This window comes from Labeo rohita, chromosome 13 (assembly GCF_022985175.1).
Source record: "Labeo rohita strain BAU-BD-2019 chromosome 13, IGBB_LRoh.1.0, whole genome shotgun sequence".
NCBI lineage: Eukaryota > Metazoa > Chordata > Actinopteri > Cypriniformes > Cyprinidae > Labeo > Labeo rohita.
Window position 1 is genome coordinate 16,726,748 of NC_066881.1, and position 26,880 is coordinate 16,753,627.

General features: G+C 35.8%; 1 protein-coding gene across 9 annotated transcripts in view; it reads left to right on the forward strand.

Moving 5' to 3' along the window:
• The window catches only part of khdrbs2 (KH domain containing, RNA binding, signal transduction associated 2), an 85,990-nt gene that overhangs the window by 27,303 nt on the left and 31,807 nt on the right, over positions 1–26,880 (forward strand). For all 9 annotated transcript variants that reach the window (XM_051126584.1, XM_051126586.1, XM_051126580.1 and 6 more), the window contains exons 3-5: positions 10,405–10,521; positions 17,788–17,934; positions 25,603–25,730. In XM_051126584.1, coding sequence (XP_050982541.1) covers positions 10,405–10,521; positions 17,788–17,934; positions 25,603–25,730 — 392 coding nt within the window. The remainder of the gene's footprint in view (positions 1–10,404; positions 10,522–17,787; positions 17,935–25,602; positions 25,731–26,880) is intronic.

The window sequence follows — 26,880 nt, forward strand, 5'->3', positions numbered from 1 at the left end:
GCTGTAATTAGTAAATTTTATTTAATATAACAGCCATTAATGCTCATATTAGATGTGATACAAAAATGCCTGATATGTAGCTAGTTTATGCAGCTTGGCTCTAAGAAATGGAGATGAACTTACAGTCACATAAAATAATTTGTCAAGTCCGGTCCCAATAAACATAACTTTGCCTGAATTAAATAATATACAGCCATGAATGAGCACATGTTGGAAATGAAAGTGCTGAATTTAATTCTCTTTCTTTTGTCTGTGTGTATAAAAAGGGTTTTTAAAAAGGCGAAGTTTAGGGTAAAAAGGTGCAGAGATATGCAAAAACATAGGTTGACAGGAAGGTAGGAATATGCTTTCCACAGATGATACAAATACATATAAATACATTTAGACCACTTAACTTCAGGAGAGTGAAGAGACTTTCAACCAGCAAAACAAAAAATGTTTTGAACCAAGTCACCTACCCTGCCATTAATGTCATTTTAAATTGCTTATCATTTAAAGTGCTGTAAAGAAAGTCAGGCATGCAAGAAATGAAAGCATGAGAACATATTTTTTAAGCACTAGACAGCAAGAATTGTATTTGTGTTTAGGCAAAAATCTTGGAAGATATTTATAAATCCATTGCGGTGGTGCATTCAGTATTCACAATGCTGTTGTAGTAGTAAACAACCAGCTTTACCTAAACCTTTCATTAAAAACCAGCCACAAGAAAAGACGCAAACAGATCAACCACAAGGTTTGCCTTTATAGTTGTGAAAACACAACTAATCCGTTGAATAGTAATGCCGGTGGTTGTTGTCCCCAAAGATTGTGGCTTATCTGTCTCCAGTTATATGACCTTTACATGGAGGTGTAGGCAAGCTCTGCACACAAAGATAATCCAATTGTTGTCTTGTTAAAGAATTCCCTAGTCCCAAAGGCCGACCAACCTTGTCAAAGGTGTTTAACATAGATAAGCTGCTGAACAGATTCAGAATCGAACAGTACACAGTGGGGAGAAATAAAAAAGAAAAAATCAACAACAGCGAGGAAGTTGTATCTTCTTAATGAATTAAAAGCCTGCTAAGGCACCTTTTATTTGTTTTGAGGAAGGTTATTTATATAATTGTAAACATGAGCTCAGATAATGTGGGTTTTCTTGTGGCGCACAGTTGTTGTTTCAAGATTTAGAGAGACGGAAAAGTCATGGAAAGAAACACTGAGCCTATGGGAATATGGCTTCTTTCCTAATCGGTTTATAAAGCTTATCCCAGTATGTTTCAAATGACCAACACCCCATGGGATAACACACTCACTAAGCAGCCAGCAGAAAGGCATTCATTTGTGATGCGGGTGCCATAATCTTGAGCAAACAAATATTTTCGCACTTGGAAAACTTGTAAATGTGTGACTTTCCAGTTTTTTTGACCTTTCCAGGACAGAATTTCGTTTTTAAGAGCTGACACTGAAGTAACATGGGAAATGTAGTCTAGGGAAGAGGATGCCTCTCATCTGTATGGGTAGCAGTCTTTTAACCTGTCAGCCTCCTGACTCTGAGATGGTCTTAATGTGCTGTTTGTTTACCCTGCATCTGTGCTGTCAGCCCCAGAGTGTCAGAGCTCAATATGGGTTCTGTAATGCAGGGGATCCATCATCAACTTTTCCTCAGGCTGATACCTTTCCTAGTGCTGCACTCAACGCAATATTCAGAATGTTGAAACATACGTCTCAGTCTGATGTCTCACATGTTTGTTGGGCGTTCTGTTTATGTGCATCTCATTTTCCCATTTTACACATTCTGACTAGGGCTGTCAGTCGATTAAAATTTGAAATCGAATTATTATATGATGTTTCGATGAATTAATCGCAAAATAAATTTGACTGCAAAAAAAGCTATTTTTGTGTTAAATGACAAAGTATCCAGTAGACATTACAAATTGTAGCTTTAAAAAGAAATATTTCTTCATAGAATTTATTGCACGTAAACATTTAGGCTGTAACGTAAACTATGAAACATAAAAGAAGATCATTAGAGAAACATTTTAGTATTGTTTTATTCATACGATGAAAGTTTTTGGTGAACTATCCCTTTAATGGTTTTATTTTTCTTTCTCTTTTTTTTAAAAAAGGAAAGGATACTGTAAATAAGAAACTAAATCTGCCAGCAGATGGTGGTAAATGTCGTTATGAGTCATTTATTTATTCGATTCGTTCAAACGGCAGGAATTAAGTAAATGGCTTTCTTTACAAATGGGCTTTTGAATCATTGGTTCACACAATTCGTTCAAAACGCTGATTCATTCAGAAACTAAACACCGCTGTATTGTTTGGAGACGTGCAACAATTCTGCTATGGCTGCAAGGGAAATATATTCTCTGCAAAAATGAACAAAAACACGTAATACTGTGTTTAAAATTTAACACAGTATCAAATTCTTATTTACTGAACTGTTGTATAAAATCACATTTAAGCTTGTGATAGTTTGGGACTAAATCAGCACTCTTGTCATATTGCTCTTGCTGCCCGTGTGATATTGTGTGATATGTGATGCATGTAAATATGAGACAAAAAAGACACATACAGGGGCATTTTTTTGCACCTGTATTTTGATTTTAGGGCATAACTGCATTTGTGGAGTTGTTGCCCTGCATCATATTTGTCAAAAGTCAACTATATGAAATATAAGATGATGTACAGGTGCGTTAAAATACTTTAATCGTGTTTTTTTTTTCGTAACTAATTAATTAAGTTAGTGCCTTAAACTGACAGCCCTAAATTTGACATATTGTATGCTTAAATATTAAAATTATTATGTATTATTATTTTAGGAATCTCATTAGATCTTTAAATGCTTTGAGATGTCTGTTAATACTTACTTGCACAACTACTTCTGCGTTCTACTTATTACTACTTGGGAGTTTCTGGTTAGCACTCAGCGCACCTACATAAAGACAGTTGCTAATGAGAATGCAGATTATTACTACATTTTAGGGCTAGGATTTAAAAAAATAAATAAATAAAAAACAATTAATCATATTATCTGCGTTGACATGAATTATCTTCAACCTGCTGAAATGTTACTATAAATATATTTCCCTTCAGTATGTGCATTCGGAATAATAAATATATATATATATTTCCCCACTAACCTGACTACTTTGAATATTCATATTTTGGCATTAGGCTACATACAGTGAAATAATGACAGAGAATATGGCACAGAACAGTGACTCACATATTTAATACAGATAAATAAAAGTTCATTATGATTATATTCATCAGAGCTCACAAACACAGCGTTGCTGTTTACGCTCACTTGAGGTAGTTTTTGACTTGTGCAAAAAAATTCCTCCATGCGCATCAAAAAAGGATAACTTGACTAACCAGTGGATCGATCTTGTTGCACAGCATCTGAAGTGTTGTTATGGTCATTTCTGTATAATTGCCTTCTAGTACTGTCTTACATGACTGCGTTACCAAACAGCAGGCATCCACCTCCGAAAGCAATGACCACATTTGTGTTTTGTCTGCTTGCTCTGAGCTGCAATTTATATATGAAAAATTATTATATTCTGTGGCTTCTCCTACTTTTCTTGGTGATATTTATTGCCAGTATATCAGAAAGCAATGATTTTGTTCTCTTTGACTCATTGGATGGAAACTTGGTTATTCACAAATGCTTTATGTGATTTTCCAATTTTACGTACAAGTTAAATTCACAACTTTGGATGAAAACCCAGTTTGTGGAAACTGAGTTTGAAACCCACTGTTGAGAGATGTACAAGGTTTTAAGGCTTTAACATAACAATTTTACTTTAAGTTCATTCTATATTGCTCATAATTTTGAATATTGTAAAAAAAAATCAGGCATATATAAACAAATATTCATATTTTTTTCAGCAAGGACACATTAAACTGATCAAATGTAACAGTCAAGACTTTTACAGTGTTATAAAAATGCAGGGCTTTTTTTCATAAAAGAATCCTGAAAAAATATATCACAGTTTCCATAAAAATATTAAACAGCACAAATTTTATCGCATTAAAATACATGTATATAAAAAAAATGTTTTACTGTTTATTGTTTTTGATCAAATAAATACAAACATGGTATGCATAAGATTTCTTAATTAAAATGATAAATAATTAAAATCACATTTAAAAAAATCTACTGACTCCAAACCTTGTAGTTAGTGTACGTTTTATAAATATTAAAATATACTTATTAGTCATTATCCAAAAGCCCTTCATCTTATTTTGATGTTAAAGCTAATAATATATGTTGAATACTGGCCAGTATCAAAGCTCTCCCTCTTTCTCCTAGCTCATTAGCCTCCACTAACAGCCAGCAGTGGCCCTTTGACTCCCGCCTCTATTTAACACCATAGTGCGCTGCCCCTGTTTAAACCATTCTCTGCTAATGCCCATGTCCATTGACTGCGGCCAAGCCATTTCTCCTGGCCATTATTACATCTCTCTCAGTCCTAGTCCCCAGCAATAATCCTGCTATCAGCCAGTGCTAGGCCTCGCTAGCAGCACAGCTGGCTACACTGGCAGTAGACATCTAACCACATCTGTGGATCTTATCTGGTTTCACAGCTTATGGCAAGGGTGCTGTGTTTCAACCTCCAACTCAAACAGAGGCGAACAGCCTAACTGCACTTACGGTTATGTTAAGAGTTCCCTTCGCCAGCTTTGGCTGGCAGCACATTCTGTTGTGAAGCCTGAGGAGTTTTGTGCCATTTTTGCTGAAACAGCCTTGAGGATATTTAGAAGTTGTTTATTGGCCCTAGACTTCATAGTCATTTATACAGTGTAAGATGCAGACTATAGCTGTTGTAGCTCTTTCTGCAGAGTCTGTAGTTCCAGGTTTAATTGGCACAGTCTGAAGCCCAAATCCACAAACAACACAAGTTAGCATGTGTCTTGTGCTTAACGTCTCTTTAGATTAACATGTAGTTCGCATTCAGTTATTGTAAATTGGCAGCAGAGTGAAATTGTGCCTGTGTCCCTCAAGATCTCCTGTTCCAATTTTTTGATGATGTGATAAGATGCACCAAAAATAGATTAGTATATTCTATTTATTTCACAACAGATACGAACATGCACCTTTTATACTGAAGAATGAAACACAAAATAATCAAAGACTTCGATATACGTATAGAGGAGCAATTTCTATCAAATCCGTTGAGATGAAGCTGAAGAGAAGTGTTCTAGAACAGCACTCTTGGTGCACCACAGAATGAAATTCAGAATTAAGCACACAATGCATTAGAGAGTATGAGACAGATTTTAAACTCTTAAGACTCTTTCTGAGGAAGTTTAAATTAACAAGTAAAGCTGGTCTTAGTGCAGGGATTCTCAACCTTATTTGCTCTGTGACACATTTTTAAGATCCAAAATTATTGAAACCCAACATCGAAGAATTACGTTAGACACTTGATGACCTCACAGATTTAATTTCCCACAAAAAGGAAGTCTATAATTACCTGGAGAGAGTTATGCATTGGCATTAACATTCATGTCTATGGTAACCTAAATATTGTATTAAGATCGCATTAAAAATTTATGTTAATACCGATGATAAGCTTTAAGCATTTTTACTCAATATCAATTAATCACACAGCAGAAATTAATGTCAGTGCATTTCACTAAGTCTGCACGTTCTGCATGTTTTTGTGTGAATAAGTGACAAAAACTCAAACATTTTTGACACCATAGATATACAAAGACTTATGTAATATGGTGAAATATGCCTTGCCTTCTAAATGAAAGAGCCAATCGCTGCTTGGTAAAGTCATTGCGTCACTGCAGCGGCTGCAGCCATTCACATAGAACCTGAGACTCGTGCTTATAACTGCATATGTGCATTGGCTAGAAAATTACTTTTTTTTTTTATAAACCTTTTGAGCTTTAATTAATGCATTTCTGTTGTTTATCTTATTTCACAAAAAAATAAAATCCAATATTTTGCTGTAAACTGTTATATTTTCATTTTTAAAAAAAATGATTCAGTTGTTAAATTTTTATTTATTAATTTCACAAATTTTGATGGTAAATTTGTATTTAATCATAAAACACAGAATCCAGAAAAAAATACAGTGGAAAACACAGAATTAGGGAAAATTTTGGGAAAAATAAAAGGGATTTCATTGGGCCATAAATTAAAAAGTGGCATACTATGTGGAGTTTAATTATGAACAAACAAGTTATGTTTACAGTCATTCTCAAGGTCTGACAAACATGTGGAACGTATTTCCTTCCTCATTAATGATAATAATAATATTGTAATAAATAGCAATATATTTAATGGTAAGAATAATGGCACTGAGAAAAAATAGTAACATCCAAATTCATCTTCACTTTTGCAGAGTAATGAAATATTAGTGTTTATATGTGTTTCTTAGTAAATACATACATTCATAAATACACAACTAATAAAATAATAAATATTGCATGGCCCTCAGTGAATAAAGAAGCTTTTTGTCTGCTGATTGTGTAGTTACAGCCTGTTGGACAAATCGACAGAAATGCCTCCAACAGGACGACTGTCAGTATGTGATGATAGTAAAATGTGTCTGGTGATCGTGCCAATATGAAACTGATCAAGAGCTTAGTGGTCTGAGTGGCTTGAATGACTTCTGAAAAGATTTTGACAGAGAAATCAATGTAATGCACATCAGAGAGCACCGAGCGCAGGTGAAGGTCCCTGTCAAAGGGACTCATGTGTGAAAAGTCATTTGTTCAGCCAGCCACACACACACTCTGAAGTCACTGCGCGCTCTGAAAATAAGTGATTCTGCATGACAGCACAGAGAATAGCCATCCGAGCTTCTTTAGTTATCAATAAACACAACAGCGAATGTTTTTCCAGGATTTTGGCTGTGTTTTCAGACGTACACACTGATCCAGGCTCTAGAAGTGTGGGTTAGCGATCTACTCTCCATCACAACAGCACACTGCGCACGCTTTCTTAGAAGTCCCATTTGCTCATAATAAGCCAATGCGGTTTGACACTTATGCCTCCGGTTGTCAGGTTTATCATCCTCAGCCTGTCAGTGCTGCATAATGCCCATCATTCTGCGGCCTGCCTCTGCCGGGGACTGCGAGGGACAGCTTGCATCGCTTCAAACCTCATCCAGCGCTGAACTGTGCCCCCTAATAAAGCTTAAATTGCCCACCGTGGAGCAGGAGAGCGGCTCCAGACATTCATTAGCTTAATGAAAACAGGCCACTCCACTGCAGCCGCCCAGTGAGCATCTTCACACTGTAGCTGAGGCAACCATCTGCTCCGAGGCACCCAGCCAGCTGCAGAGTATTCCTGTCATACACACCCCGTCAGAGGCAATGCAAACGGCACACCTCCAGCTCACCCGCTCCGAGAGAGTTGGTCATGACGCTTTGGCGCAGTGCTGCAGTGTTGCTAAATATACTGCCCTACCCACACCTCACCCTTTCACCTGAAACGCTTTGCATTTGCTTTGTGGCTCCGGCCAAATTTGGTGACGGTTCTTCTGCAAACTAGAGTTCCCTACAGCTGCATCTACAGCCTGACTGGGAAGAGCATGTGTTGAGGAGTTTCCAGCCATGTGCTAGGCAGGGTACGTCAACATGTGTTATAGCCAACTGTTTCGTTTTGGCCGCCACATATCAGCTAACCTTTGCAAACATTTGAAGGACAAATTCACTTTTCTTAGTAATGTCTGGCTCACTGGGCTGGAAATAAACAAATACTGTAGTGAACAGCCATATCGCTAAAATGATGCAACTTTACACTGTACACACTGTTCACACTGTGAATGTTATAGTTGGATTGTCACAATGGGGACTAGATATAGTGTCGTGATATACGATCATTGTGATATTTAAATAATAAAATATAGTTATCGTGTTAAAGGGATAGTTCACCCAAAAATGAAAATTTGATGTTTATCTGTTAACCCTTAGGGCATCCAAGATGTAGGTGACTTTGTTTCTTCAGTAGAACACAAACAAAGATTTTAACTCAAACTGTTGCAGTCTGTCAGTCATGTAATGGCTGTCAATGGGATCCACGGCTTTGAGGGTCAAAAGAACATACACAGACAAAACCAAATTAAACCCTGCAGCTTAACACCTCAATGATACATTGAGGTGTTAAGACACGTAACAATCGGTCTGTGCAGGAAACTGAACAGTATTTATATCATTTTTTACCTCTGATCCACCAGTGTCCAGCTGTCCTGAGCACGTTTACAACAGCCGAAACGTGATGCGTCAACGTGCTCTGACATAGTAGACACATGCGCGGAAGCGATCTATCATGCGTATATGTCACTTATTGTTTACACAGTGCAGAGATCGTGGCGGCTACTCAAAATGGTAATTACTTGTGCTTATCCTGACTGTTGCAATCAATTAAAAACTAAAAGATTATGTTTGCTTGCGCTAACTCATCCGGGAGTGTTGACTTTTCACCGACTCCCAACTTTTTAGCCTGATCGACTGAAGTTATGGTTGCTTGCTCTTGTATATGCCAGAGCACGCTGACACATCACGCTCTGGCTGTTGTGAACGTGCTCAGGACAGTTGGACATTGCAGTGGATTAATGTAAAAAATTGTATAAATACTGTTCAGTTTCTTGCATAGACTGATTTTCGACTTAAGTTTTGTATCTTAACACCTCAATGTACGAGCCGCAGGGTTTAATTTGGTTTTGTCTGTGTATGTTTTTTTGACTCTCAAAGCCGTGGGTCCCATTGACAGACTGCAACGGTTTGAGTTAAAAATCTTTGTTTGTGTTCAACTGCAGAAACAAAGTCATCTACATATTGGATGCCCTAAGGGTTAACAGATAAACATCAAATTTTTATTTTTTGGGTGAACTATCCCTTTAATTAGGGGTGTCACAATATTGGTGATATTTAAAAATACGATAATATGAGACATAAAAATCCAGCGCCAGACCCTTTATGGAGCGTTATACTCTCACGTGTGATTTGTTTCATTCATATGCAACACTGGAGGGTGCTCTCAAGAAGAAAGTCCACAAGCGAGACTCATAGGAGTAATAAAACAAATTACTTTCCAGGCCTATAGAAGGTTTGCGCTTACGTCATGGTTCGGTCAGTTACCCGGATGTGCGGCCATATTGGATATACTCGGATGTAAACAACAGCATGGATTGTACGGTTACAATCCAGTTTTTTGCACTCTTCTCTGTGATTTGTTAAAACTTTTGGCAGTCTATAGTACTCCAAAGTTTTTCCCGAAGGTTCTGACCGATTAGTACAGCCCAAAACATGACAATAATGGACCATTTTCAGCAGCAATAATCAGCAAAATATGCGAGTTTTGTTCAGTTCAGTGGAATTGTTTACATTCAGTGCCGCCAATATGGCCGATTAATGATGTGTCGTGAAAACACTATACGAGTGTGTGTGTTTGCAGTTTGCTCAGTAAAACAACCATGCACATTCGCCCGTATAGGTGCGTACTCAATATCCGAAACATCACTTTCTTTTTCTGTTTTATTGTCCTGTGTAAAGATCATACAAAATGTTTTTTTGAAAGGTTTCTCAAAAACATATTACATCTAAAGTAAATTTAGAGAGGCTTCTGGCAAAGGGAATTGTGGCAATACATCAAAGAAAGTGATGAAGACTGAACATGAGCAGACAGTGATGAAGTGACACTGTTATAAAGGGAATCTGATGCGCCATTTTATACAAGGGCACTTTTTCTTACAATGGCAGCATTTATTGACTATTTAAGATTTGTTGTTATCATGGGCATTAAACAGTACTCAGCAGCCCAAATCAGATTGCAAGAAATTCCTTGAAGATACAGTTGTGTGATGCGCAGATGTGAGTAAACCAGCAGAGATAGAGGGTGAAAAAACAGTGAAGGCCAAGTGTTCTCAATGACCGCTGATCTGCTGTGTGACTGAAATGTTAGTTGCTGCCCCAAGGCGGTTGCTGGATAGCTCATCATCTGGGTAGTATTACTTGAATCCCCATTGGAAATGAACTCATTATGTTATGCCTCATTCAAGCATGGACTTCTGGATCGTTTTGAAGATCCCTTTTGGCATTTGGTACATGTTATAATATCTCTGAAAGCAGCGGAGCCCAACCACTGACCCCAAACATCGATTAGACACATGAGTGGCTGCAGTGCCCTGCAGAAACAGGTGTAGACTCTCACATCTTTCTTGATCGCATCTGAAAAACTTGAACCTAAAAATGATCGACGACTGCCACAGATTTCATTTTGTACCCAGGAAGAATTTTTCATTCTCTCACTGTAACTGTTTCTGTGCATGATGAGAAAAACCAACGTACTTTTGAATGTTTTTTATTGACTGTGAGCTAACGGAGGCAACTACTGTCTAGGAAGCAGGCAGTGTGAGAGACCAACCGTATTGCTTTTTCTCTCCTCTATTACAGTTTAATTTTGTTGGGAAACTGCTGGGGCCCAGGGGCAATTCCATGAAAAGATTACAAGAGGAAACAGGAGCAAAGATGTCCATCCTCGGCAAGGGTTCAATGAGGGATAAAGGCAAGGTAAGATGACTGGCAACAATTTCTTTTTTTTATTCTCCCATGTACTTTGTAAAAAGTAATATTTTTCATAAATGCTTTGAGTATTATTATGTTAGACATTGATTTGTTTGTAACCATAAATGTCATAATTGTGCCCGCATATTTTTGGATATTAAATATCTAAACTGACTGCTCATGACTAAAGCAAATTACCTGCATTTGTTTAAATCATTTGTTGATTTTCGTAATAATTCTATGAAAGTCTGTTTCTGCCACAAAAGAAAAAAAAATGTTTTGTATGACATAAGTGTTTTGTATGACATAATATATAAGTTAAAGGGTAGTTATGTCATGCTAAATCATAATTGTGAATTTAGTCTCAATTATGACATAAAATGTTGACTTTTTTTCACAGTTGTGACCTTTTAGTTCATTATTTCAACTTTTTATGAGTTAGTATTCAGAATTTGAAAAACGTGTTTGTGCTATAATTACGTTTTTTTTTTAATAAATTTTGGATATAAAGTCATACTTATGAATTCAGAAAAAGTTGTGCAGTAATTTTTTTTTTTTTTTGTCATTTATGACTTTTTAGGCCAATTTCAATAAATTATGAGATAAAAAGTCATAATTATTAGTTAGAAAGTCAAACAAAAACATGCACTGGTAAATCATAATTATGATTAAAAAAAAAGTCCACATAATGATAAGTCAGAACTGTAAGATTAAAATGAAATTACGACATACTAAATTATAATTATTTTTGTTTTTGTTTTGTTTTTGTAGATTTTGGATACAAAGTCATAATTATGAGATTAGAAAAACTGAAATGACATACTAAATAATGTAGTCATTTTTTTTAAATTGTGACTTTTTATGCCAGTTTAAACTTGTTTATGCCAGTTTCAACTAAGGCATAATTATTAGTTAAAAAGTAAAAAAATCATGGCTAAAAAGTTGAAATTATGACATACTAAATTGTAATTATGAACCATAATTATGATTTAGTATGTCATAATTTCAACCTTTTTATCTTAAAATTATGACTTATCTCATAATTTGGACTTTTTATACCACATTTATGATTTACCATAACTTTCTATGCTGTAATTAAGTTTTTATGGATTTTGGATACGAAGTCATAATTATGAGATTAGAAATACTGAAATGACATACTGAATAATGCGGTCATTTTCTTTTTTTTGTCAATTATGACTTTTTATGCCAGTTTCAACTTTTTAACTAGTTAATGCTAACTAGTTTTATGCTTTGGTAAATCATAATTATGATATTAAAAGTCCAAATTATGAGAAGTCAAAACTGCAAGATAAACAAGTTGAAATTGTGACATACTAAATTATAATTATGAGTCATAATTATGATTTAGTATGTCATAATTTCAACCTTTTTATCTTACAATTATTATTTTGGACTTTTTATATTAGAATTATGATTTACCATAGCATTATTTATTTTTCTTATGTGAAGGAAATGGGCTTCCATAAGCTTGTACATATTATGCACACTACATTTATTTCAGAGTGGAGTACTTTATCCCTTAAATCCTGTAAACCTTTCATTTCTGTGAGTCTAACAAGCATCAGCAGTGGCTGACAGAGCAAAGTGTGAGATGACGCTAAGACTGAAGATCATTACCTGCACTTTATGCCCCCAGATAGAGGAGGAACTGCTGTTTTTAGCATTACTGATGTTGTATACATTTTTAAAAAGAGAAATATATAACGCAAACAATATCACAAATAGATAGCACTGACTGTGAAATTTGGCTGAAAGTAAAGCCTGGCAACCTAACAGACCTGTTTTTTTTTTTTTTTTTTTTTGTCAGTATTTGTAGAATCAACAATATCTCCATGTTGTAAATAGTAGGAGCTGTTGTGACTATTCACAGTATGGATCTTTCTCAGTGGATCTGATTTAAATATGTGCTTTGGACTGAGTTGTGGTGAGTGTAATGTTTAGAAATGGCATTTTGTGATTCAGCCAAACAGCTGCCCTAAGAGACATTCTGGTCATTTACATAGCCAGAGAATCATTCCAAATGTAATATTTCTCGGTTTGCTGCTCCTGTCATCTCATAATAGGCCATCCTGAATTCCCCAGCTCAATAAAATGTTCATTTTAATGTAATATTACTGAATGTAACTCCATTTAATGAAAAACATTCATATCAAGCAAATATTAGTTTTCTTTCATGTGGTGTATAAAACAGATTGAAGCAATGAGCAAAGCGAGGCTGTGTTCTAAAGAGATTTTACCACAGTTAAGGGGTGTTGTTAGGCACAGGTGAAGCATGGAGATTTGGCATATTATTATATCATTCAGTTGATGTGTGCATATTTACAACAATTGAATGTTGATTAACCAGTAACATTTTAGAGCTGGAACGATGTAACGACACCATGATGAAAATGAAACTTTGTTATCGTAAGATTTCCACAAAGTAAACAGAAACTGTGCAATCAGCAATGCATTTACAGTTACCTGAGAGTGTATATTAATTATTTACACAAAAGCTGTTTATCCTCATTTAGTCAAGCGAATGAAATGCACAGTGCAAAACCCAATGTCTTGTTCACATTCCACCTGCAATCTATTTTAGCCAGGTGCTACAGGTATGTGCGCTGGTTTAGCGCTGTACTGTTACGCCTCCTTTCTTTATAAATTAAGCTCTTTAAAATGCACTGGATTTGCCTACAGATCAATCAATGTGGCAGTATTACGAAATCAGATTGGTTGGTCTATGACTTATAAGATGACTTATAACAATTTATGACCCTGTTGTATGTAATGGAAATTATTTTACTAGATTTATTTTCATTTTGGGTTTTACAAGCCACCTACATACATACATTTGTGTTTGTGTACATGAGGCCTTGCGTCCATTTATATACAGTGGTATGCAAAACTTTGGGAACCCTTTGCAGAATCTGTGAATAATTTTAACAAAATAAGAGAGATCATACAATGTTTAGTACTGTCCGAGATGTTTACATATAGACCACAAGACAAAAAAAATCCTCTTCAAAAGTTTGTATTACGTTTTCTTAATACTGTGTGTGTTTACCTGGATGATCTACGACTGTTTTTTTGGTTTTGTGATAGTTGTTCATGAGTCCCTTGTCTGTTCTGAACAGTTAAACTGAGTAGTGTTCTTCTGAAAAATCCTCCAGGTTCTGCAGATTCAGTTTTCCAGCATCTTTTGCATATTTGAACCCTTTCCATCTTTTCACACTGAGGACTCAAACACAACTATTAAAAAATATTCAAACATTCACTGATGCTCCAGAAGGAAACATGATGCATTGAGTGCCAGGGGGTGAAAACTTTTTAAATTTGAAGATCAAGGTAAATTGTACTTAAATTGTCTTCCGGAAAACATGGAAGTATCTTCTGTTGCTTCAGAAGAGCAAGTACTAAAGAAAAAAAAAAGCTATTTCAACAAAATAAGAAAAGGTTGGACATCTTCGTATGTTCAAAAGTGTTCACCCCCCGGGTCTTAATGCATTGTGTTTCCTTCTGGAGCATCAGTGAATGTTTAAATCTTTTTTAATAGTTGTGTTTGAGTCCCTCAATTGTCCTCAGTGTGAAAAGATGGATCTCAAAATTATAGTCACTGCTGGAAAGTGTCCAAATATGCAAAAGATGCTGGAAAACTGAAGAATCTGCAGGACCTGGAGGATTTTTCTGAAGAACAGTGCTCAGTTTAACTGTTCAGGACAAACAAGGGACCCATGAACAACCAAGAACCAAGGGTTCCCAAACTTTTGAAGGGGGTTATTTTAATAATTTCAGCTATTTTTTGGTCTTGTGGACTATATGTAAACATCTTTTATGTAAAATATCTTACTCAGTACAGTATTAAATAAAAAATATCATGCATTTTGTGTGATCTCTCTCTCTCTTATTTTGTTGAAATGATTCACATTTTCACAGATTCTGCAAGGGGTTCCCAAACTTTTACATGCCACTGTATCAGCATTTTGCAAACTGCACTGTGCAGATCATGTCATGCACACAGCCCCAATTTCACCATTACCTAATTTACATAATTAGGTAATTCTTCAATTTTCCAGCACCTTTTGCATATTTGAACCCTTTCCTGCAGTGATTGTATGATTTTGAGATCCATCTTTTCACATGAGGACAACTGAGGGACTCAAACACAACTTTTAAAAAAGGTTCAAACATTCACTGATGCTCCAGAAGGAAACATGATGCATTGAGTGCCGGGGGTGAAAACTTTTTGAATTTGAAGATGAACATGCAAGTCTCTTCTGTTGCTTCAGAAGGGCAGTACTAATAAAAAAAAGGAATTTTAACAAAATAAGAAACGTTTGGACATCTTCATTCTGTTCAAAAGTTTTCACCCCCGGGTCTTAATGCATTGTGTTTCCTTCTGGAGCATCAGTGAATGTTTGAATCTTTTTTAATAGTCGTGTTTGAGTCCCACAATTTTCCTCAGTGTGAAAAGATGGCTCTCAAAATCATACAGTTGCTGCCTGAAAGGGTCCAAATATGCAAAAGATGCTGGAAAACTGAAGAATCCGCAGGACCTTGAGGATTTTTCTGAAGAACAGTGCTCAGTTGAACTGTTCAGAACAAACAAGGGACTCATGAACAACTATCGTAAAACACAAAAACACTGTGGATCTTCCAGGTAACCACACACAGTATTAAGAACCAAGGGTTCCCAGACTTCTGAAGGGGTTATTTTAATAATTTCAGCTATTTTTTTTGTCTTGTGGACTATATGTAAACATATTTTATGTAAAATATCTTACTCAGTTCAGTGTTAAATAAAAAAATGACATGCATTTAGTATGATCTCTCTTCTTTTGTTAAACTTATTCACATTTTCACAGATTCTGCAAGGGGTTCCCAAACTTTCGCGTGCCACTGTATCAGCATTTTGCAAACTGCACTGCAGATCACGTCATGCACACAGCCCCAGTTTTACCATTACCTAATTTACATAATTTGTGTTTAAGCAATGCAGATAGCATGCAAATACAAATGCTTTTAGGGCTATAATCCTTTCTTAATGAATTCCCCCTCAGACTTTAATTTAAACATATTATGCATATTTTTGACTAAAATCTTGTCTTCGTTGCAATCATTTCACAGAACCAAACAAGACCAATGTCTTGTTATTGTTTTATTGTCTTACACTGTTACATGTTAAAAAGGTGTCCAAAAGAAGAAAATGAGACCGGAATATGCATGGTTTGATTCCAAATAGCCGTGTGGGGAGTTTCCACAAGGAGAAAGTTTTATAAACACACTGTTCACCAGAATCCCTTTTAACAATGTACATGAACCATGCTCTGAAATCTATTTAAATTTATGGCAGAACTCAAACCACAGCCTGTTGGATTGTTTTAAATCCCAAAGGCAATCATTAATGCAAACATATTCCATTATAAAGAGTCACCTTGAGCTGGTACAGGTTTGTTATACATGTGAAATTAAGAGTCTGCCAAGCATCTTTATAGACTTGTCTGCCGTATCTAAAATTCCTACTGAGGTCTTCAAATAACAGACTCTCTACATCCAAGGATCAGCAAAGCAAAGAATATTGCATTTCGAATGATTCCCCGGGCAAGTAAATGAACAGCTTGTGTCTGAGGGCAGCAAATTGACTGAATCAAAAATGGCATTTCAGGAAATTACATTCACCACAATGGCAAAAAGACAATCCGTGTAGCGCAAATCTCAATCTGGGGACAGCCACAAATGTTACAGCAGAAATATGTAACTCATATCTTTAATTTTTATGGAATGAAAATAAACGTAGTGTTTATTATGACCCACAGTGCTGTTTCAGGAGTAGATTTTATTTGGCTTCGTAAGCTTTTGTTTGAATGTTTCAAAACTGAGCTCTTTAACTCCATGGGGGCACTGGATAACTGTCAGGCTTATAAGTGTCAGATTCACTATTTGTACTTTACTGGGAATAAATTTGAGGAACCCTTCATTTTGTCACATTTGAAGAGGATTCTGCTGTGCTTAGACATGCTTACTTGAGTGCCTTTTGAAATGCATCCTGGGAGACAGACCTACCTTTTGAAACAACAGAACATTTTCTTCATGGATTGACATGAAAGGAAAGTTAAAGCTTTCAGCCTTGAAACAGAACAAATGTCATCTGACGAACGGTTTTCCGGAGGACTGTAAATGAGACGGTAGACTTTTCACCGTCTCCTGCTTCCCCTTTTGTCTGTCCGTTTTTAAGTCAATCTGGAAACACCCACAGCATCCACACCTACACGTATATATATTTGTGTTTGAGCCATGTCATCTTCACAATTCGTCAGCGCGTGTATACGGAGCCCCACAAAATATGATTATGCCTCTCAGAAATGTTGTGAAAGCTTAAGTGTCTCCTGACCTTTCGTCCATGCAAAGCGTGACGGAAAAAGTGCTTGGGTCACTTTGACATGATAGAAAGATGGCATCGGTAAGTGTTTATTAAAGCTGAAGGGGCTACAAGGGCCTGCATCAGTGATCAGACATCTCTGAATGGCCCCTACATCAAAGCCCTCCTGTCTTTAAGAAGAAGCCACGGCTGAACGGTAATCAACATTAGACAGAAATGTTGACTGCCGTAATTACAAGCTTTGTGAAGTTTGAAGTTTTTTGAAGAGCCACAGAACACCTTTAGCAATCAGAGAGAATTGAGAAACTGAATACTTCTGTGAAATATCACCCTTTTCTGCTCTTCCGATGGCAGGATTTAATCAGAAAGGTGAAAGTGTCAATTTATTTCTGACAAAAACCCCTTGGGCAGATTTAAGCATAATGATTTGCATTATCTACATACCCATTATCTATGTTACAGAGTAAGGGTGTTGATAGGTTCCATTGTTCACAATTTTCCCATGCTGTTATGAGAATTATTATAAAATGTGAGCTAAAAAAGTAATTTTTGTGACATCTTGTCAATACATTCAAAAAACATTATCACCTTAAAAAGAGTTTTTTTTCTTAAAGGGATAGTAAAAGTAGAACTAAAAATTCTTCTTCTGTCATCTTCATGTTGTACCTGTTTGACTTCCTTTCTATGTGGGACAAAAAGATAATTTGAAAAACGTCCCACGTGAGGGTGAGTAAATGAAAACCGAATTTATTTTTGGGTGAACTATCCCTTTAATGCCTTTCCAGTTCACTCTCAGTTCAAAATATGCTGAAGTACTATTTGTTTAATTCTTTAATGAGATGATTCATTCTTCACACAGAGATCCTGACTGATATTTTTTCCATCTCTAGGAGGAAGAGCTGAGGAAAAGTGGAGAGGCGAAATACGCCCATTTGAGCAACGATCTTCATGTTTTAATTGAAGTTTTCGCACCACCTGGAGAAGCCTATTCCCGCATGAGCCATGCCCTGGAGGAGATTAAGAAATTCCTTGTTCCAGTAAGTTCATAGAGTTGGATTCCTTGAGAGGGATAGTGAGCTGGAAGCCAAGATGAGATGAGTACACCAGCCAATACTGAACTCTAGTGCTCTCCTGCATGCATAAATGTGTTCATGTTTATTGCAAAAGAGATTATAAAGTTATGCATATGATTAAATATATACATTGGAGATCAGCCTTACAAAATTGAATGTTTAATATGTTGGAACTGGCTAGAAACTCAGAGTACGCTGCTGGTTTCAGATAATGCATTTTCCAAATCCACATTAATTTAAAAAAAAAACAAGTGGCTTAGTTTGTCTGCTTCTGCTTTTTTTACTATGCCAGTACACAATTTACAGTTTACAATATGTAATAGAACTCTCAGGTGTCCCCATAATAAGTATGTGAAGTTTCAGCTTTAAATACCCCACAGATCATTTATTATATAATTTTAAAAATGCCTATTTTGAGTGGAAGCAAAAACATGCTGTTTTTGTGCATGTCTCTTTAAATGTAAATGAGCTGCTGCTCCCCTCCCCCCTTTTCCAGAATAGAGCTGTGACTTTACAGCTGTTACCTCAGATATTCTGTCAAAAAACATCTGTTTGGCTTTGATTATCATGTCTATCACGCTGAAATCATCCGTTTTAAACCATATTAGTTTGAACATTTGATATAGGATTGCGGCATCACGGCATAAGAGTTTTAAACAAACGTGAGTTCTCTTTTATGTCTTATTGCGTTTAAACTGTCAAATATACACAAGTTTGTTAAAAATGCACAGGAGTTACAAAAACAGTTATGTCTGTGAAGGTAAACAGCTGGCAAAGAAATCACGTTTATATTAGATCTATGTGGTAGCGGCATAATATACAGTAAATAAATCAATAAATCCACTGTTCTCTTGTCTCCTCTGAGGCTGGGACTCAGAAATAGTGTTCTGTGCTTGTCTGTGCAGCCAGCGCCAAATCAGTTAGCGTGCTTTGCCCGAACTTTGGCCATGGTGTTAGATCTGGTACACCGTTGTCGCTTGCGAAAACAAAATGATGGTGCCGTGGGTGGAAACGTGGAGATTAAGGGACAGTAATATTATAATAAAATCCCTTTACTACGTCACGGGGAAGCGAAATGTGACGTGCATATTTTTTCACATGCTTGCAGAAAGAGGCTTACCAAAACAAAGTTTTCTGGGTTGGTAGATGCACTGGGGACCCAATTATACCACTTAAACACAGAAAAAGTCAGATTTTTCATGATATGCCACCTTTAAAATAATAGTAATACTTCTATGATACAAAAGATTTCAAATTAATGCTGAATAAATAAGCACAACTATTCAACATTGACAGTAATAAAGTTTGTTTATTTATTTATTTATGAGCACCAAATCAGCATATCAGAATGATTTCTGAAGGCTCATGTGACACTGAAGACTGGAGTAATGGCTGCTGAAAACTCAGAGCAATAAATTACATGTTAACTTATTAAAACAGAAAACAAATATTTTAAATTGCAATAATATTTCATGATATTACTGTTTTGACTGTATTTTTGATCAAAACATTTTAAAAATTTACCAACTTCAAACCTTTGAACAGTAATATACACACACTAGCTCACTTGTAACGTTAGAGAAAGTGAGTCCTGGAGCTTTCAAAGGTAATTAATGTGTCAAATCTCTGTATATAGTCCAGACTGTAAATATTCATGTAGCCGTGTGAGTTGTTGGCCGCAGGGAGAAAGCGTTCTAGGAGATATTCCCTACATTCACCTGGGCTTTAGGCAGTCTCTTAGCCTCTTGGGCCACATCTTTGCATCATCCACAAAACTGATCTGGTCACATCCTCCATATGTATTACTTCTCAGTGGTCTTCCATGTTTTATGCCCACTGTGGAATACCAAGCAGAGGAGTTTTCAGTCTCAACAGTTCTGTTTCTAATCTTTCCACCTTATTATTCAACGCAGAAGTATGCCTATGGGCGAGACGTCCGCTTCATTTGCCGCTACAGGGAAATAAAGAGAAAGAAAACAATGTGCAGTAAACAGTAAAACTGTTTGCATTACAAACCAGTGTGTTCATAATTAAGATAATACATTAAAATAATATGGTAAGACATAGCAATTTGCAATATCAAGCAGCAAAACAAGCTGTTTTGCAAGGCTAAAAATAGCTGGACACGGATGAGACCGGAAGCCAGACCCATAAAATTTATAAATGGCCGCACCCACTCTTACGGGAAAAATAAGGTGGATATCTGTAGGCATTTTAAGATATCATAGGCATGCTTCTGACACAATTATAATGCCTCCAAATTCTAAGGCAGTGTGTGTATCCATTTTGGTTAGGATGCTGCCATAAAAGCAGCTTCCTATGTAGGCAGCAGGCAGCGAGGCAGCTCATTAGGGTTTTTCTAGCTGATGTCTTGATGTTTTTCCATCTTTGAATGTGTTTATAGTGGTCCACTCATTTATCTTTGTCAGAAAGCTTGATTCCTGTCAGGATTAAAGTAGCATGCTGAAATCTCGAGATGGTGCACTTTGAAATGTTAATAGCATCTAGGCAGCCATGTGAATATTTCACAGCGTTTGTTTTATTGAGACGTGATATTACAAATACACTACATGACACCTTTCTAATTAAAGGCTTTTGCTAGGCCCCTTAATTCCAGTGAAAACAAACCTTAATGCTCACCACACATGACATTCTAGTGTATTGTGTGCTTCTGACTTTCTTGCCATAGTTTTGGGAAGCCATTCAGCATGATACAATGCCACAGTGCACAAAGAAAAGTCTATTAAGAAATGTTTTACTGAGTCTAGTGTGGAAGAACTTGACTGACCCGCACCGAACTCAGACCTGAACTTCTACTGAACACCATTAAGATGAATTGGAACAGACTGAGAGCCAGACCCCCTGACTCAACATTATTAAATGGCTGTAGTGATGCTCTTGTGTCCAAATGAGAGAAAATCCCAGCATCCTTGTTTCCGTGCAAAATAGGGGTGTGACGAGACACTTATCTCGTCTCGCGGGATACACGAGACTGGGTTCACGAGAGACGAGGCGAGATTTTTTAACTTTTCTTAAGAAATCCTCAATGATTAAATATATAGGGAAAATAGTATTTTATTCAACTGAAAAAGACAAAATGCCAAAAAATGTAGGTGCATTTTGAACTTTATGAAATTAAACTTCTATTTTAATGAATTATATGCAGTAATAAACAACAATTAAACAAGAGCTTCACAATTCTGGAGAAAAAAGATTAGAAAACTATACAAAATAACGTAATTTACCAGTGGTTCTGACAAACTGTTCATTGCTTAAGTCTTTTAAAAACATATATTCATTTAAACAAAATTAAAAAAAAAAACATTCAATGAAGAAGTCAGTGTCTCACTTCATTAAGACTTGTTTGACTATTGAAATCTCTTGAATAAATGATTCAGTGACATACTTTTTTTAAACGGGCAGTTGTCCCCACATCCTTGCGGAAGAGGTTAAGCATTCCTATACATACAAGATAGTTTCGTTTTGATCGCTACTGTAGACAATAAGTGTTTATACCCAAACTATAAACTTTTATCCCAGTACTTGTGTTATTTAAATGTCTGTAACACAAAAATAATGATTATAATGTGGTTGAAAAGACTGTTTGTGTTACTCTTTCTGCGTTCACATTTACCCCATCCCTCTGATTCATTAACATGGGCAGCAACAAAACGTCCTTCTCACGCTCCACTGACACTCGCGATGTGAAACAGTACTAATAGACACGTGGGTCGCGTGGGTGTTTGAATCGAGATCTCATATTTTAAGGATTTATCGTGCAACTCTAATGTAAACACTGCAAAATGTTTTACAAGGATTTCGTCACGACATCTCGCGAGACCAGTTGGATCTCACATCAGAGATCACACATCAGATCTCGCGAGATCTCGTGCTGCCAGATCTCGTCACATCCCTAGTGCAAAACATTCCAAAAAAGTGGAAGCTGATAGCAAAGGGAGACCCAGCTCACATATAATACCTAACAAACACATACACTAACATAGGTAAAATAGTTTTAATGTTTTTGAAAGAAATCTCTCAGTCACCAAGGTATTTATTTAATTAAAATACAGCAAGAATGTAACAGCTGTTGTATATTTGAATATATTTTAAAATTTGAATTATTCCTGTGATGGCAAACCTGAATTTTCACATTATCCTTCAGAAATCATTTTAATAGCTATTTTGCTGCTCAAGACAAAATCGTCTTCTTATCAATGTTTAAAACAGGTTTGCTGCTTAATATTTTTGTGGAAGCCATGATTCTGTTTTTCAGGATTCTTTGAGGTAAAGTTAAAAAACAGCGTTTATCTAAAATAGACATCATCTGTAACATTATAAATGTCTTTACTATAATCTTTAGTCAGTTTAATGCATCCTTCCTTAAAACAAGTATTGTCTTTTTAAGACAATAGACCGTAGAGACAATGATTTGTGTTGCTTCAGCTGTAAAGATATCATTGTCAAAAAAATAAAGCAGCATGCAGATTATCTCCAGTTCTGGATTAAATTGCACCATGAATTGTGAAGATCCATTGAACGAATTTTGTAATTCCAGATTAGCTGTGGTTAACATAGAATGAATATGTCTTTAAAAAAAACAAACAAACAAAACGCCTTTGCAACCTGGACTACTGATAGGCCTAAACCTTTGTTGATAAAGCCTACAGAAATGTGAATACGGTTACAAAACCTCACACACTGCCACAAGAAAAGAGTGATTCATGCAAAATGCAATATCTCTAGTACGGTAGGTGTGAGTGGGCTCTCCTCAGATGCAGTACTGTACATCTATTGACTGTACTCTCATTAAGAAGGAAACTGCAGAGCTTTTGCAGAAGGAAGTCTTATATATCATTAATACAGGACGGATGTACAGACTCATACGGAGACTGAAAAGTCTGCGGGCTGGCTGGACACAATTTGGCCTGGTGTTTCTAAGACTCCCTGTTTATATCCTGAATCAATGCATTACCGCTGTTATTAAATCTTATTCAGAACATAATTAGCTTTACCACGAGACACTCTACGTAATGAGTCCATCAGAATGCTCATTACATCTGATAAGTATAAAATACATTTCTGTCTGTCCATGTATTACCCTCATTTCTCAAGGCAAGGAATGAGTCAGATTGTTTAGGCTCCAACATGGGCTGTCCTAGCAACAGGGAAAACCTAACAAGCACTGATCCAAGCACCTCACCTCACCTCACCTAACACACCTGCCACCTTTCAACAAGATATAGAAGCTATCAAAATTATTACTTCTGGGTTTTAGATTTCTTTGAAGATTGTCTCTGTAGTAACTACTATGTTTAGAGGACTAAAAAGATCACCCCTTTAGAGATATGTCTCATTTGTCCTATTTCCAGAAGTAGCACTGTAGAGGATGAAATATTAAGCAGCAAACCTGTTTTTGACATTGATAATAATAAAAATGTGTTTTGTCTGGTTTTAAGCCCAGATATCTAAAAATTCTCAAATCAAGAAGATTTTCTAGACAAGTAAGAATTATTGTCTTATTTTCAGAAAAAAAAACAAGTCAAAATTAAGTCAGTTTTTACTTGAAACAAGCTAAATAATCTGCCAATGGGGTAAGCAAAATAATATTGTTTTCTGTTTGAAATAAGATTATTTTGCTTACCCCACTGGCAGTTCTAAGCAAAAACTTGCTTAATTTTGACTTCTTGATTTAAGAATTTTTATATATTTTGGCTGGAAACAAGACAAAACGTCTAAGTAAGAAAACCCTTTTTTGCAGTGTAGCACCATATATTTCTGAAGGACGTGACATTGACGTCTGATGGCTGCTGAAAATCACAGGAAAAACTTGGATTTAAATATATTAATATATTATAACTATGGCTGTCAAACGATTAATCGCGATTAATCGCATAGAAAATAAAAGTTAAAGTTTGACTAATATATGTGTGTGTACTGTGTGTAATTATGTCTATATAATTCTAAACACATTCATGTATATATTTAAAAATATTTACAAGTATATGTATTTATTATAATTTGTATATAATTTATATTATATGTAAATACAAATATTTTGTACATAAATAACATATTTCTCTTAAATATATACATTAATTTGTGTCTATTTGTATATGCATAATAATTACACACAGCACACACACATATATTAGGCAAACTCAGACTTTTATTTTGTATGCAATTAATCGTGATTAATCATTTGACAGCCCTAATTATAATATATTTTTTAAAAATATACAAAGTTTTATTTTAAATGGTAATAATTTTTGATCAAATAAATGCAGCTTTGGTAAGCATAAGTATGGAAGGCCGTTTCCGCCACAGAATAAAAAAAAAGTGAATTGTGACTTTTTATCTCGCACTTCTGACTTTTTCTTTTCTCAGAATTAAGGGAAATAAACTTGCAATTGCAAAAAAATCATAATTGTGAAATACAAACTCCCAATTGTGAGAAAAATGTTTATTTCACAGAATTCTGAGAAAAAAAGTCATAATTGTGACTTCATATTTTGCAATTCTGTCTTTATTTCTCAGAATTGCAAGTTTATATCTCACAGTTCTGACTTTATAATGCGCAGTTGTGATTTTATATCTCACAATTCTAAGACAAATCTGAAAAAAAACTGAATGGCAAGATGTAAACTCGCAATTGTGAGAAAACAGTAAGAATTGTGAGATAAATAGTTGCAATTATCTTTATTTTTATTCAGTGCCGCAAACTGGCATCCATACATGAGACTTCATTCAAAAAGAAAAAACGTCAAATATAGTTCATAGTTTTTATACTCTATTTTTTGAACAATGAACAAGCCTGAGCCTATTTATAGACACAAAAGCAGCTCTAAATCTCGGCAATGCAATCTTTATTGATTGTTGAGCATATCTCTGTGGAAAGGCCACTCTCTTCTAGCTGCCATGTCTGATATTTGCCTGTACCCAGCTGTTGTGCCAAACAGGAAGGGAAATAAGTGGCTGGTGGAAATGAGGCTCCGTTTATCTGCCTGTGGCAGTGACATGATAATAAAATAAGCGCTATCCACTCTGTAATCGTCCTTGTGATTCAGGGCCCTGTCATGTTCAATCAAATGAGAGAGGGACTTTATAAATGCAGAAAGTGGAATTATTCTTTCACAACAATGCACTGATAGCTGATGTCAAACAAAGTTAATAAGCCAGTGCTCTATTTTTCTCCTGCCTCTATCATTTCTCTTACTCTAAATGAAAGATATGTGTGCATCACGTTCCCTCATTCGACACCATAATTTCAGCATGTGTTGGAGTGCGTGTCATATGGTGCCTTTTTGTCAGTATGTATGCAAAAATGTTTCTTGTCCTGCACATCTGAAAAACAAGCAAAAACAGGTTTCTTTTTTTATCCTTGTTTTTTGTTTGAAGTCAGCAAAACTTTCTGGCAGTATATTTAACATTCTCTGCCAACATTCTGGTTGTCTGGCAATGCATTTAAAACTTTGCTTTGACGCTGGTTTCTGCAAGATGTGCGTCCAACTGGATAATTTCTTTATGCAGAAGCCTGTCAAATGAAATGCACATACAACGCTTGGTATAACATGTATTTTCCTGGTATATAAATGTATTTTTATGTCATGTTGCTGTCTTTTCATTCCATAGGATTACAATGATGAGATCAGGCAGGAGCAACTTCGTGAGCTCTCCTACTTAAATGGCTCAGATGACCCAAGCCGAGGAAGAACCGCACGAGGACGAGGTTTACGTCTGACCTCCACCGCCTCCACTCGGTACAGTAGCTTCACCTCACCAGCCCTCTGAAGAATCATAGAAAAGTTAAAGGATAATAGCTCACCCCCAAGTATGCCATCAATTATTCACCTTTATGTCATTCCAAAACCATATAGCTTTTTTCACTTCTGTGGAATGCAAAGCAAGAGGTTTGAAAAAAATTGTTAAAGATCTTCACTTTTAGGTGGATTTTGAGCAGGTTTGTTGAAAAAATATGTTTTAAAATATGTTATCTTTAGTCTGTCTACCAGAAAACTCAGGTTAGTATAATCTCAAAATCCTAACCAAATATTTCACATGTGGTCTAGGAAATTTTTCCACCCTGTTATATTTTTACAATGCATTGTGTAACAATGTGGACTTTAACTGGGTAGACCTTTTAAGCTAATGAAGCCAGTTTAAAAATGCCCAGTATAAATTAACATAATAGGGTGGACGTGTTATGTTTTATGCTATTAGAGAAGTCTGCTAAAATTAGGAAAAAAGGGAATGTTTATGATTTATAATTACTTGGTCCTTGGAGTTGCTTTCCTTCCAAGAAAATGTTGTCACTTCTAGTCATGGGGATACAATGTAGCAGTGTGGACTGAAGTTTGAGAAACAAACTAATAAACTAATTTAATGGTTTTACACATTAAAAATGTATCACAATAAATTATATGTTATGTCAAAGAAAATAAGTTAGTATGTATACTTGTACTCAAAATTGCTTTTACTTTTATTTCAAATTTAAATTGAAAAAAGATTTGGTACATGGGAATTTGTCAAATTTCGATTTTTGTTTTTAGGTACTAATCATTATGAATTTGTGTTATTGAAGTACAATTACAGTATGCATTTTTGGGTGAACTGTTCCTTTAACTAACATAGTGATAGGAATGTGCTTGCTAAGAAATTAAAGGGACAGGTCATATATCCCAAAAATGAAAATATCCCATAGATTCTTAATAGGGTTCAGGTCAGGCATGTTGGCTGGCCAATAAAGCACAATAATGTCATGGTCAGCAAACCACTTGGAAGTACTTTTGGCACTGTGGGCAGGTGCTAAAGTCCTGCTGGAAAAGGAAATCAGCATCTCCATAAAGCTTGTCAGCAGATGGAAGCATAAAGTGCTCCAAAATCTCCTGGTAGATTGCTGCATTGACTTTG